General features: G+C 44.4%; 1 protein-coding gene across 1 annotated transcript; it reads left to right on the plus strand.

Annotated features, from left to right (window-relative positions):
* The first annotated feature begins 18,614 nt into the window (after window positions 1–18,614).
* LOC132901187 (paraneoplastic antigen Ma1 homolog) lies at window positions 18,615–19,562 on the plus strand. The gene has a single exon (XM_060943528.1). It carries the CDS (start codon window positions 18,615–18,617, stop codon window positions 19,560–19,562), a length of 948 nt encoding a protein of 315 aa, XP_060799511.1.
* Window positions 19,563–21,557: the final 1,995 nt, after the last annotated feature.

Raw genomic sequence — 21,557 nt, forward strand, 5'->3', positions numbered from 1 at the left:
CTAGTTTTCTTGCTTGTGATAAGCTAGCTAGGCTAAGTCTAAGAAAAATTGAAGCAAGATGATTTACACCTGTAGTTTACAGGTTTTATAAATGATATCAAGTGGCCTGTGTATACCAAGTATACACAGTATATTAAGTACTATGGTGTAGTCGATGTAGATTTCCATATAAAGATGCACAACTGTTTTAGTGACACAGGTTGGAAAGGATAACATTAATACCAGTGTGCAACTTTGATGCATTCATGCAATTTCCTAAATGTCATCAATAAGATCTTTTTGTAGGTGTGCTAGTGTACATAACTAACTAACTAAGATGACAGCCTGTTCCACAGAGGTTATTTGCCTGATATTAATTGGTATTATAAACCTATCAACATAAAAGTAAGGAGAAACAATGCTGCAGGTATCTGGTATAATGCATAGTGTTCATTATCTGCTTACACAAGTCTGTAAACTGTATTAACTGAGGACAGGGGCAGAATTGTGAGCATGCTTTTTTTTTGTTACACAGTGTTAAATCTCATCTCATATCGTCATCTCTAGCCGCTTTATCCTGTTCTACAGGGTCGCAAGCAAGCTGGAGCCTATCCCAGCTGACTACGGGTGAAAGGCGGGGTACACCCTGGACAAGTCGCCAGGTCATCACAGGGCTGACACATAGGCTACGTTTACATTAGACCGTATCTGTCTCGTTTTCTTCGCGGATGCACTGTCCGTTTACATTAAACCCCCTGGAAACGCCAGAAAACGGGAATCCGCCAGCGTCCACGTATTCAATCCAGATCGTGTCAGCTCCGGTGCTGTGTAAACATTCAGAATATGCGAATACGCTGTGCTGAGCTCTAGCTGGCGTCTCATTGGACAACGTCACTGTGACATCCACCTTCCTGATTCGCTGGCGTTGGTCATGTGACGCGACTGCTGAAAAATGGCGCGGACTTCCGCCTTGTATCACCTTTCATTAAAGAGTATAAAAGTATGAAAATACTGATGCAAATACTGCCCATTGTGTAGTTATGATTGTCTTTAGGCTTGCCATCCTTCCACTTGCAAGTAGTAAGTGATATGCGCTGGGATCACACACACAGCGGCTCAGTCCCGAATCGTGGCTCGTTCACTTCACTCGCGCGCTGTGTGAGCTGCGCAGGGCCGGAGTGCGCACCCTCCAGAGGGCACTCGCTGTTCAGGGCGGAGTGATTTGGAGCGCAGGATGCCTGCGGAGCCGAGCGTATCCGTGTATTAGGCTTGCCATCCTTCTACTTGCAAGTGGTAAGCCTTGCGCGGCTTGCCATCCTTCTACTTGCAAGTGGTGAGCCTTGCGCATGCCCTAAATGCACTGGGATCATGTTACGCGCCATCTGAAATGCACTGGGATCATGTTACGCGCCGTCTAAAGTCATGTGATTAGCGTATCCGCGTATTGGCGTTGCTGTGTGCACGGCTAACGGTTTTAGTGTAAACGCGAATCGTTTTAAGAACGTTAATCTGATGATCCGCTGATTCGACGTAATGTAAACGTAGCCATAGACACAGACAACCATTCACACTCACATTCACACCTACGGTCAATTTAGAGTCACCAGTTAACCTAATCTGCATGTCTTTGGACTGTGGGGGAAACCGGAGCACCCGGAGGAAACCCACACGGACACGGGGAGAACATGCAAACTCTGCACAGAAAGGCCCTCGCTGGCCACGGGGCTTGAACCTGGACCTTCTTGCTGTGAGGCGACAGCGCTAACCACTACACCACCATGCCGCGCCCAGTGTTAAATCAAATATGAATAATACAGTTATGAGCACATCATCTGGCTTCTGTCCAGATGTTCCTTGTAGATACTGTAACTATGTTTAAAAGCTATAATCCTTTTGTGTTCTGATGATCTTTGTCTTACAAATGAACTTAATAATAATGACAGTCATTTACGTTGGTAATAAATGGTTTTGTCACATGCCAGGAAAACATGCAAAGGCGAAGACGCATTAATCCAAAAGAAGATGCAAAATTTTATGTGAGCAATGGAAGGAACAAAGTGGGACTCAATGTAAAATACATTAATGCCTTCAAAGGTCAGTTGAATCCTCTGATTTTTTCATTCATGACTAAACTTTAAATATGTCACCTTACTTTTTGTGAGTTATTTGTTGTGTGTGTTAACTAGGTCGTGGCATCTTCACTACTGCTCCATTTGCAAAAGGTGACTTCCTGTTGGAGTATCGAGGTGAACTAATAAGCAAGCAGACAAGCGAGAGGAGACGGAGTATATACCATGACTGCCTTAAGGTGTTCATGTTCAAGTTCCAATTTAATGGGACACTGTGGCGGTGTGTTTTACGTCATTATTTCATCCAATTAGAATTAAATGACATGTTGCTCTTGATTTACTGAAAATACAAGTGTTGTTGACAGAAGGCTCTTAATTTAGGCTAATTAATACTGCCTAACTATGTGTTACTTGTGCTTTTGTAGTGTTGATGCAGCCAGTGAGGATGGGTCTCTTGGAAGACTTGTTAATGATGACCATATAAACCCTAATGCCAAGATGAAGTACTTGACAGTGGTAGGGAAGCCCCATCTGTGTCTATTTGCTGTAAGAGACATAAGTCCAGGGGAGGAGATCACCTATAATTACGGAGACACCAGAACAATAGAAGAAGTAAGGACGCATGCGCATAAACTATTATGCGCGAGACTTCATATTAGCCACAAAGTCAGGAAAATCTGTTTGTAAAATTACATTATAATGACCAAATACAATGAAAAGTATTTTTCCAGTCTCACCTGTGAAAGGTAATCCCATGTGATCTTGTTTGGATGGCAAACCTGTTGGTACAGTTAAACGCAGCTAATCTTTATTCTCCGCTTTGACCTCTCCAAAATGGCGGCGAGGATGACCTATGATTCTACGCGGAAGGCGGCGTCTTTAATGGTCCGGAATAAATTGAATCATACACGTTGATGGATTAATTTGTTGTTTCTCACCTGTGAAAGGTAATCCCATATGATCTCGTTTGGACGGTAAACCTGTTGGTACAGTTAAACGCAGCACATGAATCTTTATTCTCCACTTTGACCTATCCAATTTGGCGACGAGGATGACGTATGATTCTACGCGGAAGGCGGCGTCTTTAATGGTCCGGAATAAATTGAATGATACACGTTGATGGATTAATTTCTTCTACGCCCTTTTTGAGGAATGTATTGTAGGACTTAAACCTACATCTGAAGAGGTGAGATCGCTCCTTTTTTTTCCCTATTTTTGCTGGCGGGATTGACTCTGCCCTAAGGGCAGAGTCTCTCTCTCTCTCTCTCTCTCTCTCTCTCTCTCACTTTGCACCATTACACAATAAATATTCACAGTGAAAATATTTTGTAAGCGCGTTTCATGAACCAAGTTATAGGATTTGTTGACAACTCGCATCGAGTTCGTTACACTTCTACCTGGCATGAAGCACTCACAGTCATGTGGTTGTGACGTCATCGTAAACAAATCCGTTCTACTCATCCAGACGACTTCACAACGGCAACGTTGCCAGATCTTTCCACTCTGGAACCCGTTCTCAAAAAGATTGCGCTTTGGGCACCCAAAACGCCGGTGCCGTGTGGACGCCAGGCCTAAACGATAAGCAATTGTATCGGAGTCACCTGAATCCGTTGCCGTGTGGACAGGGCCTCAGACTGGCCATGGAGATGCAAGGTGATCAGATGTTTTCTTTGTGGAATTGATAGTTCTCATATTAGATTTATTTGTACTTAATGTCATTGGCCTGATGTTTGTCAGAAACCAGGAGGAATGTCCACAGAGGGTCAACACGGAGAGGTACCACACACATCAGAGCTTTCTTTGAGTGCTCAGAAGGTATCAGCAAGTCGGCGGCAAAAAAAGACATCTACTGGTGCATCAGCTGGTTGTCTAAAAGGCTTCGATAGAGTAAGTTACATTTTCATACAAGATAAACGCAGCTGCACTGTCACATGCATGAAACAGAAATTATGTGTTTGGTGGGCTGTAGAACTACATCTACTGGATCTGTTAGTTTAATATGTACCTATAGTAAGTTGTGTATAGTAAGTCAAAATTACAAGCTTATAGTTTTCATAGTCAACAGACTCTGGTCATTTGACCTGTTGAGTGCCTAAAACAGTGTTTTTTTTTTTTTCCCCACATAATATTACACAGGGAACAACATGTCTTCAAGATATTTATGATATCTTATTTTTCTTTAATGCAGGGTCTTGATGAGGAAATGCCTCAGCAAGGTTCTGAGACCAAAAATTCCCCATCAAAAGCTGAAGATTTTGAGGTATGTGTATAATAACTTATGTTACATCTGATGGTTGGGGACCCAGTCACTAGTAGATATAGTAGGTATATCTTCATAAAAGATAGATTCTCAATATTTTGCATTCTGTATCTTAATAAATTATCTAATGAGGCTCAAAGCAAACTTTTTCTCTCATAATTTTTGTGAAAAGGTGGATTTTTAGTTTATTCAATCCTTAAATATACTCTTAAGTGGTACATTGCCAGTGCCTGTGTATTTATTGTCCCTCTCCTCCATGGTTTATTTGCTTCAGATGACGGCTGAGGGGAACCGGATTCAGACGGCTGAGGAGAACCAGATTCAGACAAGTTCAGGTCCACTTGGCAGAGTTGGAAAGGTAAATTAAATTCAATGTGCAGATTAGTGACAATACTGTTGTTTCAGTGTGTGTGTTTGGTTACCTGAGTGTGATATGATTTATATGGACAATGGTATGGAAGGACATCCTCATCACATACTTCTCAACGTGTAGGTCACTGCAACATCTGAGTACGTGTGTATGTGTATTAAGCAGCGAACCACCCAAATGTGACTTAGGAGGTGCATACAGTTAATTAGGACCTTCTTCCTGGTGAGGTCAATGGTGGCATTACTTTAGTTTTTAAGAATACCTGGACACCCTGCATTTGATCTGTATGTTAGTTTAATATATATAGCAAGTTATGATGTTACATCTGATGGTTGGGGACCTAGTCACTAGTAGACATCATAGGTACATCTTCATAAAAGAGATTATCCTTAACATTTTGCATTCTGTGTCTTACTAAATTATCTAATGAGGATCAAAGCAAACCTTTCCTCTCCTATTTTTTGTAAAAAGGTGAATTCTTAATTTATTCAATCCTCAAATATACTCTTAAGTGGTGCATTGCCAGTGCCTGTGTATTTATTGTCCCTTTCCTCCATGGTTTATTTGTTTCAGATGATGACTGAGAAGGACCAGATTCAGACAGCTGAGGGGAACCAGATTCAGATGACTGAGGAGAACCCGATTCAGGCAGCTGAGGGGAACCGGATTCAGACAAGTTCAGTGCTTAGTCCACTTGGCAGAGTTGGAAAGGTAAATTAAATTCAGTGTGCAGATTAATGACAATACTGTTGTTTCAGTGTGTGTGTTTGGTTACCTGAGTGTGATATGATTTATATGGACAATGGTAATGGAAGGACATCCTCATCACATACTTCTCAAAGTCTAGGTCACTGCAATATCTGAGTATGTGTGTGTATTAAGTAGCAAACCACCCAAATGTGACTTAGGAGGTCTCATCTCATTATCTCTAGCCGCTTCATCCTTCTACAGGGTCACAGGCAAGCTGGAGCCTATCCCAGCTGACTACAGGCGAAAGGCGGGGTACACCAGTTAATTAGGACCTTCTTCCTGGTGAGGTCGACGGTGGCATTACTTTAGTTTTTAAGAATACCTGGACACCCTGCATTTGATCTGTATGTTAGTTTAATATATATAGTAAGTTATTATGTTACATCTGATGGTTGGGGACCCAGTCACTAGTAGATATATCTTCATAAAAGATAGATTATCCTTAACATTTTGCATTCTATGTCTTACTAAATTGTCTAATGGGGATCAAAGCAAACTTTTCCTCTCATTTTTGTGAAAAGGTGGATTCTTAGTTCATTCAATCCTCAAATATACTCTTGAGTGGTACATTGCCAGTGCCTGTGTATTTATTGTCCCTTTCCTCCATGGTTTATTTGCTTCAGATGATGACTGAGAAGAACCCGATTCAGACAGCTGAGGAGAACCCGATTCAGACAAGTTCAGTGCTTAGTCCACTTGGCAGAGTTGGAAAGGTAAATTAAATTCAATGTGCAGATTAGTGACAATACTGTTGTTTCAGTGTGTGTGTTTGGTTACCTGAGTGTGATATGATTTATATGGACAATGGTATGGAAGGACATCCTCATCACATACTTCTCAAAGTGTAGGTCACTGCAACATCTGAGTGTGTGTGTGTATTAAGCAGCGAACCACCCAAATGTGACTTAGGAGGTCTCATCTCATTATTTCTAGCCGCTTCATCCTTCTACAGGGTCACAGGCAAGCTGGAGCCTATCCCAGCTGACTACAGGCAGGGTACACCAGTTAATTAGGACCTTCTTCCTGGTGAGGTCGATGGTGGCATTACTTTAGTTTTTAAGAATACCTGGACACCCTGCATTTGATCTGTATGTTAGTTTAATATATATAGTAAGTTATTATGTTACATCTGATGGTTGGGGACCCAGTCACTAGTAGATATATCTTCATAAAAGATAGATTATCCTTAACATTTTGCATTCTATGTCTTACTAAATTGTCTAATGAGGATCAAAGCAAACTTTTCCTCTCATTTTTGTGAAAAGGTGGATTCTTAGTTCATTCAATCCTCAAATATACTCTTGAGTAGTACATTGCCAGTGCCTGTGTATTTATTGTTCCTTTCCTCCATGGTTTGCTTCAGATGATGACTGAGGGGAACCAGATTCGCCTCAGCAGAGATGGAAAGGTAAATCAAGTTCCAAATCTGGGAGATCAGCGGGTCTAGTTCCAAAGCCAGCTTCAGCTCAATCAGCTGATCTCTGGAGTAAACAATGCGAGCAGCATATCCGATGGGAAGTGGAAGTAGACCTTCCGACATGAAAAGTAAATAAAAACTCTCTCTATGACCAACTTTAGAGAGGGCGCAGCTTCAAAAAGTTACTACAGTACTTTCAGAGGGGGAAAAAAGGAAGAAAGTCATAAAAGTAAGAAAAAGATGCGAAACGAGCCGGAGCAACTGCAACAGGCTGCATGCATGGTGCCTAATGACAATACTTATGGCAAAATTTGAAGTTCCAGAGGTTCTGAGACCACAAATTTCCAAATATTTTGAAGAGGTATATCCTCATGAAAGATAGATTTTCATCAATGCATTCTGTATCTTTTTTGAAAGTGACTGCTGGTTAACATGTCATCTTATTGTGCCACATTTGAGTCACTGTTTTATACTCATTCCGTTGTCTGACAACAGAAACTGAAAAACGAACAGATTAAGACATTCTTCATAGAATTTTAAAACTTATCTTGCCGCATCTAGAAAAGTTATTTTCTTGATTTAACAACATCTAAAATAAAACAGACAGTAATCACTGTGGTATTTTTTAAAATTGTCTGCTCTTATTTATTTTAGATGACAACTGAAAATAACCAGAATCAGTTCACTAGTCCAAGTGAAATGGATCCAGTTGTCAACAGTGGAAAGGTAAATTGCTTGTCACATTGATATTGGATTGAAATGTATTGGCTCTTCTAGGACTGTGTAGATGTCAAAATGTGAAATATTCTGCCACTAAAACTGTTTCACAAAAAATTAATGTTACCATAAAATTTTGCCATCAGTGTCAAAATCACCTTGTGTGCACAACAGTATCCTCCTTGGACAAGTGCATAGGACCTGTATCGTCCTTCAAGTGGCTTGGCTATAAATGCAAAGGTGAGATCTCTCATCTCATTATCTCTAGCCGCTTTATCCTGTTCTACAGGGTCGCAGGCAAGCTGGGGCCTATCCCAGCTGACTATGGGCGAAAGGCGGGGTACACCCTGGACAAGTCGCCAGGGCATCACAGGGCTGACACATAGACACAGACAACCATTCACACTCACATTCACACCTACAGTCAATTTAGAGTCACCAGTTAACCTAACCTGCATGTCTTTGGACTGTGGGGGAAACTGGAGCACCCGGAGGAAACCCACGCGGACACGGGGAGAACATGCAAACTCTGCACAGAAAGGCCCTCGCCGGCCACGGGCTCGAACCCGGACCTTCTTGCTGTGAGGTGACAGCGCTAACCACTACGCCACCGTGCCGCCCACAAAGGTGAGATATTCAGTGAATTTGTACAGTGTGCAGCTAAGGGCAATGGGTGGATATACACTCATTTGGCAGTTCATTAGCAAAACCTAGCTAAAACTAATGCAGTCTAATACAGCAGTCCTGCAGTAAATTATCTTTCATGAAGGTTAGTGTTTTTGCTGAAACAGTTTTAGAGAGATTCAACTGTGATTATTTTAGAGGACAGCATTTGTATTGTGCTGTATTGTGTTATACTGACAGGTAGTCCGGGAGCCAAAGGCCCAAATTTGGCTGAACCTGGCTTCGTCGGTTAAAGTTTTTTTTTTTGCTGTTTGTTGTTGTCCAAGGTCTACTCATTAAGATAAGAGAGGGTGCCCGGTGATATCCCTTGGGCAGTTCCGGATATTGGCCCTTTATTGTTGGATGTGCTGCAGTCATAGCCTAAATTCTGACATTTTGACATTCTTCACTTTATGTTCACCAAAGTCTATATATCATACTTATTTTTGTGTTTGTTAACATAATAGGATGAGTTTAAGGCCTGGGGGTGGGGTTCCAGCCATGGTTGGGGGTGTGGCCATGCAATTGGGGGCGGGGCTTATACCAAAAAGCCCTTTATTACTCTATTACTTTGGTTGTTAATGCGAGCCTTAAATTATTAGGCATACACTCCATTGTCATCCTTGTGTTTACTTCTGCAGGGGCATATGAGGGACACAATTAGCTAATTCAAGCCAACTTGTGTAGCTATCTTGCTAACTCTGTCAATCACACTGCCCCCAAAAGATCACAGCACGCATAAGCTAAGCAGAGAAACTATTTGACTGTAATCATGAAAGAGCAGTGACATGTACTCACTGCTCACCAGTGAACTAGACCCATAGTTTCACAACACTGGCTAGCACACCCAACTCTCACCTAGTAAATGCTAGTCACTGATTTTTTTAAGCTAATACATTAAGCTAATAGATTGCTTATTTTAACGATATTGACTGTTGAAATAGTAATGTCCCTGGTTCCCTAGTAAAATTCAGGGCATTGTCCCCGATTATCATCTCAAAAGTCTGTTAACCTTACCCTCACCCCCACTCCAAACCACACTGCTTGTGGACTGAGAGTCATGTGCACTAGCCGGTCCACTGACTAGCACGACTTTTAAAACGTTGGGCAGTAAGGTTTCCTTAAGCTAATACATTAAGCTAATAGATTGCTTATTTTTACGATATTGACTGTTGAAATAGTAATGTTCCTGGTTCCCTAGTAAAATTCAGGGCATTGTCCCCGATTCACCCCCACTCCAAACCACACTGCTCTTCCACTGACTAGCACGACTTTTAAAACGTTGGGGAGTAAGGTTTACTTAACATTCTCCTCTGTACTAGCTGGCATCCAGTACATAAGCATATTTTTACAGACACTAAGCAATGGCAAAGGGTTTAGAGGGTTTTTTTTTTTAATCTGAACTCTTAGTTCTTTCCTTAAATAGTTTTTGTGTTTTGTGTGTGTTTGCATACTGTATGTAATTATTTTACATAATTATTGCTCATTAGTGTGTGTGCATGTGTATGTGTGTGCGTGTGTATGCATGCATGCACGTACATGCTTTATGTACTGTAGTTCTTGTATCAAAATTGTTAATTTTGCAAATTTATGAAAGGGTCAATTACACGTTTGACTAATTTGAATGACAGTAAAGCGTGAATACTGTACAGCCAATTTGGTTAATTGAAAATCAGTATCTTTTGCTATTCTTGTGTGTGTGCGCGCATGCTGTATATGCCATTTTGCATGCTTGATATATTGCATACTGTAGTTTTACATAGTGGATCACTGGTGTGAGTGTATATGCATGCTGTATATAGTTCTATTGCATGCTGTATATAGTTCTTTTACATAGTGGATCACTGGTGTGAATGTATATGCATGCTGTATATATTTCTATTTCATGCTGTATATACAGTAGTTCTTTTACATAGTGGATCACTGGTGTGAGTGTATGCATGCTGTATATAGTTCTATTGCATGCTGTAGTTCTTTTACATAGTGGGTCACTGGTGTGAGTGTATACATGCTGTATATAGTTCGTTTACATAGTGGATCATTGGTGTGAGTGTATGCATGCTGTATATAGTTCTTTTACATAGTTATTGGTCATTAGTGTGTGTGTGTGCATGCTGTATATAGTTCTTTTGCATGCTGTATAGTTCTTACATAGATATTGATCATTATTTTGTATTAACTGTAGAGTTTATGTAATACTTGTATAAAAATCGCTAATTTGGAAAAGTTATGAAAGGGTTAATTAATCCACATTTGATGTATTTGAATGACAAATATAGAGAAAAATGTGAATACCTATCAGATACAGCCAACTTGGTGCATTTAATATCAGTATTTACACTGATATTTTTTTTGTATTTTCTTCCATTATTTGGGCATATAGGGCATTAAAGGGTTAATATATTAAATTGCCCAAGGGATATCACCAGCACCCTCTTAAATCTTGAAGAGCTACCTCAAATCTATAAGATAAAGCAAAAAAAAAAAACCTTTAACCAAAAATTCCGGGTCCGACCCCATGGCTCCCGGACTAAGGTGTTTATTACTTTGTCTAATCCATTTACATCAACTAGTGCAGGGCCCGGTCAAAATGTGTCTTATCTCACTAATAGTTCAGCATTCAATTTGGTAACCATCACCATCTAATTTCCATATTTCATGAAATTTCCACAAATCCAAAAGGATTGTTGTGTCACATTGACTCGCCAATGTATTAGGTACACCTAACTAAAACTGAGGTATAACAGAACAGGCCTGTAATAAACCTCCCTTTGTGAGGATCAAAATACAGTTTTTATTGAATCTGTTTGACAGAGGTGTCTGTTTATTTTAATGGTCATTTTAGAGGCTCTTGAACTCTACTGGTATACTGGGGTGTGTTCCCAATATTTTGTTAACCTTATTTAATATAAATAGGATGGACAAAATCTACTGCTATTAAACAGATTCATTAAAAACTTAACAGTGGGATCTGTGAGGTTGCCATGCTTGAGGTTTTCCTGAATCTACCTTTGAATTACTCTTGTGCAAACATTCACATCAATTATGTATCTCTTAAACAGTGAATTTTTTTGCTGTTTTTTTTATTCTAAATTACTGCCAACTTAAATAGACCAACAGAGTTAAAAATAATATATTCAAATGTGTTAGTTTGTTCAGGCATCTGGCATAAATCCTGCCTCAGATGAATTACAGTACAAATGAGAACTTCCACCACCCGTCACAGGTGAGTATCCACTTAAGGGTTCTTGAATTTCTAAACTGTTTATAAAAGGTGTCCATCACTGGCTAAAATAATTTGTTTTCTCAACATTTCAGGAGCAACAGCTTTCTAAATGTTCTGGGGATGAACCTCTGTCAGATCAGGATAGCGCATCACATTCAGAACTGGATCAAGTATCAGATGATCTTCAGAATGTGTCTGATGAGGATTACATACCAGACTCTGAATCAGAAAATGAGGACAATGAAGATTCAGATGCAAGCATCCCCTTTCTGCCTCATCAGATGAAAGCTAAATAGATTCACATAAAACCAGTAAAACCAGATGATGGGACATCTTATGGGTCAGATACAAGCACAACTCTTGATCACATGTTTTCCAATGCTGCTGAAACATCAGAATCATCAAATTCTATCAAAAAGTTATCAAAGGAAAAGCCACAGGATCGAGCAGAGTGTAACAACCAAGAATCAGCATATCTGACAACTAATAAAAGTTACTGTTACATTTGTGGTAAGCCACAAAGTAAGATTTCCCGCCACATGAAAACACACACTACACATGCTGAAATTGTACATGCTTTTACACTCCCTGAATGCTCAAAAGAGCGTAAAATATTAGAGAAAATGAGGAATAAGGGAAACTTTAAACATAACACTGCAGTTTTACAAGGTGGAACAGGATCACTGAAAGTGAAGAGAAGACCAAAGGCTAAAGCAGTGGGAGGAAGGTTTATTCACTGTATACACTGCCAAGGGATGTACCTTCGGAAAGAGGTCTGGAGACATGTCCGCAGATGCCCCTGCAAGCCAGAAAATGAAGATTTGACTAAAGAACCTGGGAGAACCAAAGTACTGGGTTTGGCTGCTGCTCTAGAGTCTGCATCCTGTCATCAGATCTCAAGTGGAGTGTGGAAGCTCCTCACTGCCATGAAACGGGATGAGGTTGCTTCAGTTGTGTGAAATGACTTCTATTATTCAGTTTGCCCAGTCACTGTACAACAAACATGGACAAGACCCTACAAAGTATGAATACATGTGACAGAAGCTCTGTGAAGTTGGGCGTTTGTTGCTATGTCTGCGCATAGAATTCTCAGTTCATAACGTGGAAGAGGCTGTTAAACCTGCTAACTTCCAGAGAGTTGTGCAAGCAGTGAAGAAAGTTTCAGGTTTTGATGAGGAAAAACATTCCTACACAACACCAAGCCTTGCACTGAAATTAGGACATACACTACACAAAATCTGTGACATCATCCATTGTCGGGCCCTCATGGCAGAAGATGAAGAACTGATCAAGTCCACTGATATATTCAAGAAATTGTACAGTTCCAAGTGGCCTGAGTTGGTGTCTCACAGTGCCTTGAACACATGGAGCGATGCAAAGTACAACAAGCCATCAACATTACCCTTCACTGAAGATGTTCAGATTCTTCACCAGTACCTCGAGGAATCTGCAGAAAGTGCCTTTTGCAACTTGAAGGAGGAAGCCACCGCTCAGAACTAAGCTCAACTTGCAAAAGTTACACTTGCTCAAATCATTGTGTTCAATCGGAGATGTGCTGGGGAAATTTCAGAAATGCGCCTCAGAAGTTTTTATGAAAGAAACAACACAAAGCTCCATGAAGATGTTGTCATGGGGTTGTCAAAGACTGAACAAAGACTCTGCAACTATTTCAGCCATGTCGAAATCATGGGAAAAAGGGGAAGAAAGGTTGCAGTTCTGCTCACCCCAAGCATGGTGGATGCTCTCTCACTACTGACCAGTAAAAGGACCGAGTGCGGTGTTTGTGAGACAAATGTCTTCCTGTTTGCAAGACCCAAATCAGTGACCAATTACAGAGGACAAGATTGTTTGCATGTTCATGCAAACCAGTGTGGGGCAAAGCACCCTGAGCACCTGAGGTCGACACAACTTCGGAAATATGTGGCCACACTCAAGTCCTTAATTTAAAAAAAATAAAATAAAATAATGAACTTGACCAGGTTGCAGATTTCCTGGGTCACGACATCTGTGTTCACCATTTATTCTACAGATTGCCAGTTCCCACAACACAGCTGGCCAAGATTTCCAAGCTGCTTTTGTCAATGGAGAAAGGACATCTTTCCAGCCTGCAGGGAAAATCACTGGATGAGATTGAAATTGAAGGTTTGTGCAGAAATTAGCACTTACAGATATTTTCTGAGAATATTTGTTTTTTCTGAATATTAATTTAGAGGCACATGGATGCTTTATGTAAGGTCCTCTAAAATAACACTGTAGTTTATACTCTATATTGGATTGCCCTATTTTCTGTGTAATTAACTCCATTTACCATAATGCCTTGTGGTTTGGAATATTTTCACTGTTCTGATGTGTTGTGACGTACTGTGCATTCGGACCAATCAGACTTATTTGCTCGTTGTATTTTTATTTGAATTTTGCTGTCAGCCAATGGTAATTGGTATATGTTTAATGCCCGCGAGTTCGCGAGCTTTTTGAATGTTCCATCACTTTGCGAGAGAAAAACCTCAAGTGAGTTCCCGCCTGCAGCAGAGGAGAGAGATTGTGTTGTTTGTGAGCTCTATTTCAGCACTTATTTTGCAGAGAGTATTTTTATAGTTTGGCCTGCTTGTGGCCATAACGTGTACCTGGGACGCCGGTGTCACTCCAGTGAGTGATCTCGCTGTTTTTTTTTCGCGGACACATCTGCCCTCCGTTGCTGGGCCCACCGGAGCGCTTTCGTCAGTTCCTGGGGACTCACTGTGACGGGACCGGGACCCAGCCAGCTACCGAGGGATTTGGAGTGAGCAGCATCTTATTTGAGCGAGCTAACCCACAGCAGTAGCTAGCCTTCTGCTCAGGAGCATCTGCTGTGTGACTGTACTGACATCTGTAACCTGATCCGTCTGACACTGACCGTGTAACACTGAGACACACACACGTTCCTCTGGTCTCGCCTGGATAGCCAGCGTTTTATAAGGGCATTGTAGCAGTTGCTGTTCTGCCTGCAGTTCAGAGAGCTGCCACCTGTGCACCAACGGGCCCCAACTGCGTGCTTGTTTTTTTTCTTTTCCACTTCTTTTCTTTTGATACTTTACCCAATTTTATTTTCTTACTATGCACTGCTTGTATACACACTGTTGATGTGCTATCTAACATCTCTATGATGTAGGCTAATTGTTTCCGCTCTTCTTGTGCAGGTGTTACTATTTTATTCATATTGGTGATTACATTGCATGCTTCTTTGGGAAGCATTTATTATCAAATAATATCTCCTATTATTATTATTATTATTGCTTATTAATAAATAAAATAATTATATCTTATTTTATTTATTATATCTCCCCTCCTAGAACTGCCACCTTATTGTGGTGGAGGGGTTTGTGTGCTTGAATGATCTTAGGAGCTATGTTGTCGGGGGCATTATGCCCCTGTTAGGGTTTCCCAAGGCAGACAGCTCCTAGGTGACAGGCCAGACCAAGAGCAGTTCACCAAAAAACCCCTATGGAGAAAAAAATCCAGGACCGTGACGTCGCCCGGTAGGATGCAGCCGGGGCCAGGCCCGGGGTTGGGGCTCATATGCGAGCGCTTGGTGGCCGGGCCTTTGCCCATGGGGCCCGGCCGGGCTCAGCCCGAAGAGGTGACGTGGGCCCGACCTCCTGTGGGTTCACCACCCACAGAGGTAGCAGTAGGGGTTTGGTGCAGTGTGGATTGGGTGGCAGTCGAAGGCAGGGGCCTCGACGACCTGATCCCCGGACACAGCGGCTGGCTGTTGGGACATGGAATGTCACTTCGCTGGGGGGGAAGGAGCCTGAGCTTGTGCGGGAGGTTGAGAGGTACCGGCTAGAGATAGTCGGGCTCACCTCCATGCACAGCTTGGGCTCTGGAACCCAGCTCCTCGAGAGGGGCTGGACTTTCCACTTCTCTGAAGTCGCCCGTGGTGAGCGGCGGCGGGCTGGTGTGGGCTTCCTTATAGCTCCCCAGCTCAGCCGCCATGTGTTGGAGTTTACCCCAGTGAACGAGAGGGTCGCCTCTCTGCGCCTTCGGATTGGGGAGAGGGCTCTTGCTGTTGTTTGTGCCTACGGGCCAAATAGCAGTATAGAGTATCCGGCCTTCTTGGAGTCCCTGGGAGAGGTACTGAGGGGTGCTCAGACTGGGGACTCCATTGTGCTACTGGGGGACTTCAATGCTCACGTGGGCGACGACAATGACACCTGGAGGGGCGTGGTTGGGAGGAACGGTCTCCCTGATCTGAACCCGAGTGGTGTTTTGTTATTGGACTTCTGTGCTAGTCACAGTTTGTCCATAACGAACACCATGTTCGAGCATAGGGGTGTCCATAAGTGCACGTGGCACCAGGACACCTTAGGTCGGAAGTCGATGATCGACTTTGTAGTCGTGTCATCTGATCTCCGACCCTATGTCTTGGACACTCGGGTGAAGAGAGGGGCTGAGTTGTCAACTGATCACCACCTGGTGGTGAGTTGGATCCGCTGGCGGAGGAGGAAGCTGGACAGACCTGGCAGGCCCAAACGTATGGTGAGGGTCTGCCTGGAACGTCTGGCCGAGCACTCTGTTGGGGAGGTCTTTAACTCCCACCTCCGGGAGAGCTTTTCCCAGCTTCCAAGGGAGGCGGGGGACATTGAGTCTGAGTGGACCATGTTCTCTACCTCCATTGTGGACGCAGCTGTTCGGGGCTGTGGCCGCAAGGTCTCCGGTGCCTGTCGTGGCGGCAATCCCCGAACCCGGTGGTGGACACCGGAAGTAAGGGATGCCGTCAAGCTGAAGAAGGAGTCCTATCGGGCCATGTTGACCTCCGGGACTCCTGAGGCAGCCGACGGGTATCGGCAGGCCAGGCGTGCTGCAGCTCGGGCAGTTGCGGAGGCAAAAACTCGGAACTGGGAGGAGTTCGGGGAGGCCATGGAGAAGGACTATCGGTCAGCCTCGAAGAAATTCTGGCAAACCATCCGGTGCCTCAGGAGGGGGAAGCAGTACTCTGCCAACACTGTTTACAGTGCGGGTGGGGAGCTCTTGACCTCGACTGGGGACATTGTCGGGCGGTGGAAGGAATACTTTGAGGATCTCCTCAATCCCACCGTCATGTCTTCCACTGAGGAGACTGAGGCTGATGACTCAGAGGTGGACTCGTCCATTACCCAAGCCGAAGTCACTGAGGTGGTTTGCAAGCTCCTCGGTGGCAAGGCACCGGGGGTGGATGAGATCCGCCCTGAGTATCTCAAGTCTCTGGATGTTATGGGGCTGTCTTGGTTGACACGCCTCTGCAACATCGCGTGGCGGTCGGGGACAGTGCCTCTGGAGTGGCAGACTGGGGTGGTGGTCCCTCTTTTTAAGAAAGGGGACCGGAGAGTGTGCTCCAATTATAGGGGAATCACACTTCTCAGCCTCCCAGGGAAAGTTTACTCCAGGGTACTGGAGAGGAGAATTCGACCAATAGTCGAACCTCGGATCCAGGAGGAACAATGCGGTTTTCGTCCTGGTCGCAGAACACTGGACCAGCTCTATACCCTTCATAGGGTGCTCGAGGGTTCATGGGAGTTTGCCCAACCAGTCCACATGTGCTTTGTGGATCTGGAGAAGGCATTCGACCGTGTCCCCCGTCGTATTCTGTGGGGGGTGCTTCGGGAGTATGGGGTTCGGGGCTTTTTGCTAAGGGCTGTCCGGTCCCTGTACGAACGGAGCAGGAGTCTGGTTCGCATTGCCGGCAGTAAGTCAGACCTGTTCCCAGTGCATGTTGGACTCCGTCAGGGCTGCCCTTTGTCACCAGTTCTGTTTATAATTTTTATGGACAGAATTTCTAGGCGCAGCCAGGGGCCGGAAGGAATCCTGTTTGGGAACCACAGGATTTCATCTCTGCTTTTTACGGATGATGTTGTCCTGTTGGCTTCTTCAAACCAGGACCTTCAGCATGCACTGGGGCGGTTTGCAGTCGAGTGTGAAGCGGCTGGGATGAGAATCAGCACCTCCAAGTCCGAGGCCATGGTTCTCGACCGGAAAAGGGTGGCTTGCCCTCTCCAGGTTGGTGGAGAAGTCCTGCCTCAAGTGGAGGAGTTTAAGTATCTCGGGATCTTGTTCACGAGTGAGGGAAGGATGGAGCGTGAGATCGACAGGCGGATCGGTGCAGCCTCCGCAGTGATGCGGTCGCTTTACCGGTCCGTCGTGGTGAAGAAGGAGCTGAGCCAAAAGGCGAAGCTCTCAATTTACCGGTCGATCTACGTTCCGACTCTCACCTATGGTCATGAGCTTTGGGTAATGACAGAACAAGATCGCGGATACAAGCGGCTGAAATGAGTTTCCTTCGCAGGGTGGCTGGGCGCTCCCTTAGAGATAGGGTGAGAAGCACAGTCACTCGGGAGGAGCTCGGAGTAGAGCCGCTGCTCCTCCACATCGAGAGGAACCAGCTGAGGTGGCTCGGGCATCTTTTTCGGATGCCTCCTGGACGCCTCCCTGGGGAGGTGTTCCAGGCATGTCCCCCCGGGAGGAGGCCCCGGGGAAGACCCAGGACACGCTGGAGGGACTATGTCTCTCGGCTGGCCTGGGAACGCCTCGGTGTTCTTCCCGAGGAGCTGGCCAAGGTGTCTGGGGAAAGGGAAGTTTGGGCTTCCATGCTTAGACTGCTGCCTCCGCGACCCGGTCCTGGATAAGTGGAAGAAGACGAGACAAGATAATTATATCTTGGGGGTATTGGCTGCTCATTGGTTCTTTATATTTGAACATTCTGACATGCACACTGCAGACTAGCTATTAGTTCTTTCACTCAAACTACTGTTTATTTTAAATTCTGAGGAAATACACCATACACTAGCTTCAAAGGTAAGTGTAGTATTTTCGCAGTGGAGTCACCGCGCTGTTAAATTTATCATTTATTAGATTCGTGCTTATTATTCTCTCTATATACTCGTACACTTATGGTATCAGGAATCTCAGCCAGCTCACCACTCCACCGCTGAGAACTTAGGACCCTGTTGCGCCATTATTTATTGGGATTTAGGGTAACTCTTTAGTAGCCTGTAGCCTACTGTGCTGGGTGATCAGCACCTGTTAAAAAGGGGTTACATTTTGGAGGCACCGCTGGGATTTTCCTGTTTACCAGAACAAGTAGATCGCTGTGTTTCGCTTAGTGTTTGTGTTGCGTTAGTTATTGCTGTTTGCTGGGCAGTTTTTTTAACATGGACCTTAGTCAGGCTGTTGAGTGGAGCCGTGAGGAGAATGTGGAGTTGTGTCATGCCATTTTACTTAGCAGAGTGCCATGGGAGGCCACTGATGTGGTTAGCCGTGTGCTCAGCACAGTCAAGGTTCTGAGTAGGACCCGGATACGAGGTCGCCGTGGCGACAAGACTGGTAGGCACCTGTACATTTTAGTCGAGACTTCTGCTGAGTTGGATCAGAGCTCTGTCCCTCCTGAAGTGGGAATTGTAGGTGAGGCAGGTCCATGGGCTGTTCATGTAATGAGTAGTTTGCTGCCTGCTAGTCCTGTTCTTGAAAGTGATGGATTTGAAGCCAAGCTATTGTCATTATTACAGCATGAAGGCAAGTCTATGGGTGATGTGAAGGCTGTTTTGGGCATGCAGCCTCCTAAATCTGATGTCAGCATGGATCTTGTGAATGCCATAGGCCAGCTCGTTGATCGCTGTAACCAGGCATCTGTTGATGTGCCTGGCTATAGAAAACTGAGGCTGTTCTCTGGTTTATGGCCCGTTCCCCCAGGCGAGGAAGAATATGAGGCCTGGATGGAGCAGGCTACTCAGATGATTACTGAGTGGCAGTGCAGTGATGCTGCTAAGCGACAGCGCATTGTTGAGAGTTTGCGCGGGCCTGCTGCGGATATAGTAAGGTTCTTGAAAGTCAGTAGCCCATCTGCTACTCCTACTGATTACTTAACCGCTCTTGACACTACGTATGGATCGACTGAGAGTGGGGCAGACCTTATGGCATCATTTCGCCATACTTTTCAAGAAGATGGTGAGAAACTTTCTGCTTTCTTGTATCGCTTGGACAAGCTTCTCCACTGTGCTCTTTTGAGAGGAGGGATTGAAGCTGCAGGCCTGAATCGTGCACGTCTGGAGCAGTTGTTCAAGGGTGCTCTCACCACTGACATTGTGGCTTTGTGTGTGTGACTTCTGCACACTTTGCAAGCTCCGCCTTCTTTTTCACAGTTAATGCGAAATGTGAGAGAGGAAGAGCACTGGGTAAGTGCAAGGGAGAGTGCAAAGGTTTCTGTGGCCTCATCTACATTTCACCAGGTTCCTGTGACTGCTGCTGTCGCTCTTCCTCATGTGCCTGTTACTCCCCTGATGTCTGAGGTTGACAGTCTGAGGAAAGAGGTCAAGGAGCTGACGTCTTTAGTAACTAAACGTTTGACTGTTACTACCGTGGCTCCTGAAAATCCTCAAGTCTCACAGTTTGGTGTAAACCGCAGCACAGAAACCACTGCCCCAGCTGTTCCCACAAGGGCTGTTTCTTCGAACCTGCCGAAGTCTACGGCATCCTCTTCTTTTCCTGCCATTTTTTGTTACAAGTGTGGAGAAGACGGCCACACCAAGCGAGAGTGCACACGTCCTGAGAACTAGAGGGTAGTGAATCAGAAGCTGCTTGAGAGGGTCACGCAGCAGGGAAACTTCCCCGGAGCTCAGTGAAGGAACAGCACAGAGCTCCATCACACAAAACACGTTCCACTCATTGTTCACCTCCAATCAAAGTCAGCCAATCACAACTGCCGTCTGGGTTAGTGGGGCCCTCGGCTGAGGTGCCTGTGCAGATAGAAGGTATTTATGCTAAAGCTCTGCTTGATAGTGGTTCTCAGGTCACCATCTTGTATCATAGCTTTTATAATGCATATTTGAAGCATTTGCCACTGCAGCCAGTGGAAAATCTGGAAATATGGGGTTTGAACTCTCACAAATACCCATATGATGGATATTTGCCTCTTAGGCTCGAGTTCACTGAAGCGGTCACTGGTGTGCCTCAGGTGGTGGACACTTTAGCTCTTGTGTGTCCTGACCCTCAGACCAAAGAGGGTATAGCCATTTTGGTAGGCACACTCAGTGAAGTTGTTCCACTCTTGTCGTGAACAGGCAGGTGACGGGTTTCTTAACACGCTGACCATACACCCTGTGATGAAAGAGGTTTTCGAGTCCATTAAGCACACAGGTGCATCACCGGAGGATGTGGATAAACATGGTACTGTGTGGTTCACGAAACCTAAGCCTGTTGTTTTAAAGCCTGGGCAGGACCTGCAGCTTTCAGGACTGCCCAAGTTTCCTGGTGAACACAATGACTCTTTAGTCCTGGTAGACCAGCCTTTTAGTGCTGATGATGCATCTGTCCCTGAGCTTGAGGTTCGGCCTGAAGTCCATCCAGTCTCTGCTGTGTCCTGCTGTCGTATTACGGTCAGGCCTGTTTCAAGCTATTTGGGGACCCTAGGCAAAGGGGGATCTGGGGCCCATAATTATCCCCCTCTCGACGAAAGGCCTTATGGCCACCTACCCACTGAAGACTTAATAAATAAACATCACACATATTGTAATCATTCTTACAATTTTTACTTAATAAATGAACTCTTTACATTATAAATAATTATCAAACCCAATTAAATACAAGAATAGACAAAATATATACACACACACATATATATATATATATATATATATATATATATATATATATATATATATATATAAATAAAAATCTCCTTCTCACCCCCGGCGGGGGGTGGTATCCATGTCATCCTCAAGCTCGGGTCCTCTACCAGAGGCCTGGGAGTTTGAGGGTTCTGCGCAGTATCGTCGATGTTCCTAGTACTGCACTCTTTTGGACTGAGGCTTCAGATGTTGTTCCTGGGATTTGCTGGAGCCACTCTCCCAGTTTGGGGGTTACTGCCCCAAGTGCCCCCACTACCACGGGGACCACGCAACCCTTGACCTTCCACATCCGTTCCAGCTGCTCTTTCAACCCTTGATACTTCTCAAGTTTCTCATGTTCCTTCTTCTTGATGTTGGCATCAGCTGGGATCGCCACATCTATCACCACCACCCTCTTCTGCTCTTTGTCCACCACCACTATGTCCGGTTGGTTAGCCAGGATCTGTTTGTCAGTCTGGAAGCTGAAGTCCC

This window comes from Neoarius graeffei, chromosome 17, assembly GCF_027579695.1.
Source record: "Neoarius graeffei isolate fNeoGra1 chromosome 17, fNeoGra1.pri, whole genome shotgun sequence".
In the NCBI taxonomy this organism is placed as follows: Eukaryota; Metazoa; Chordata; class Actinopteri; order Siluriformes; family Ariidae; genus Neoarius; species Neoarius graeffei.

Coding starts and splice junctions, on each gene's coding strand:
- LOC132901187 (XM_060943528.1), top strand. CDS start 18,615: ATGGACCTTAGTCAGGCTGTTGAGTGGAGCCGTGAGGAGAATGTGGAG.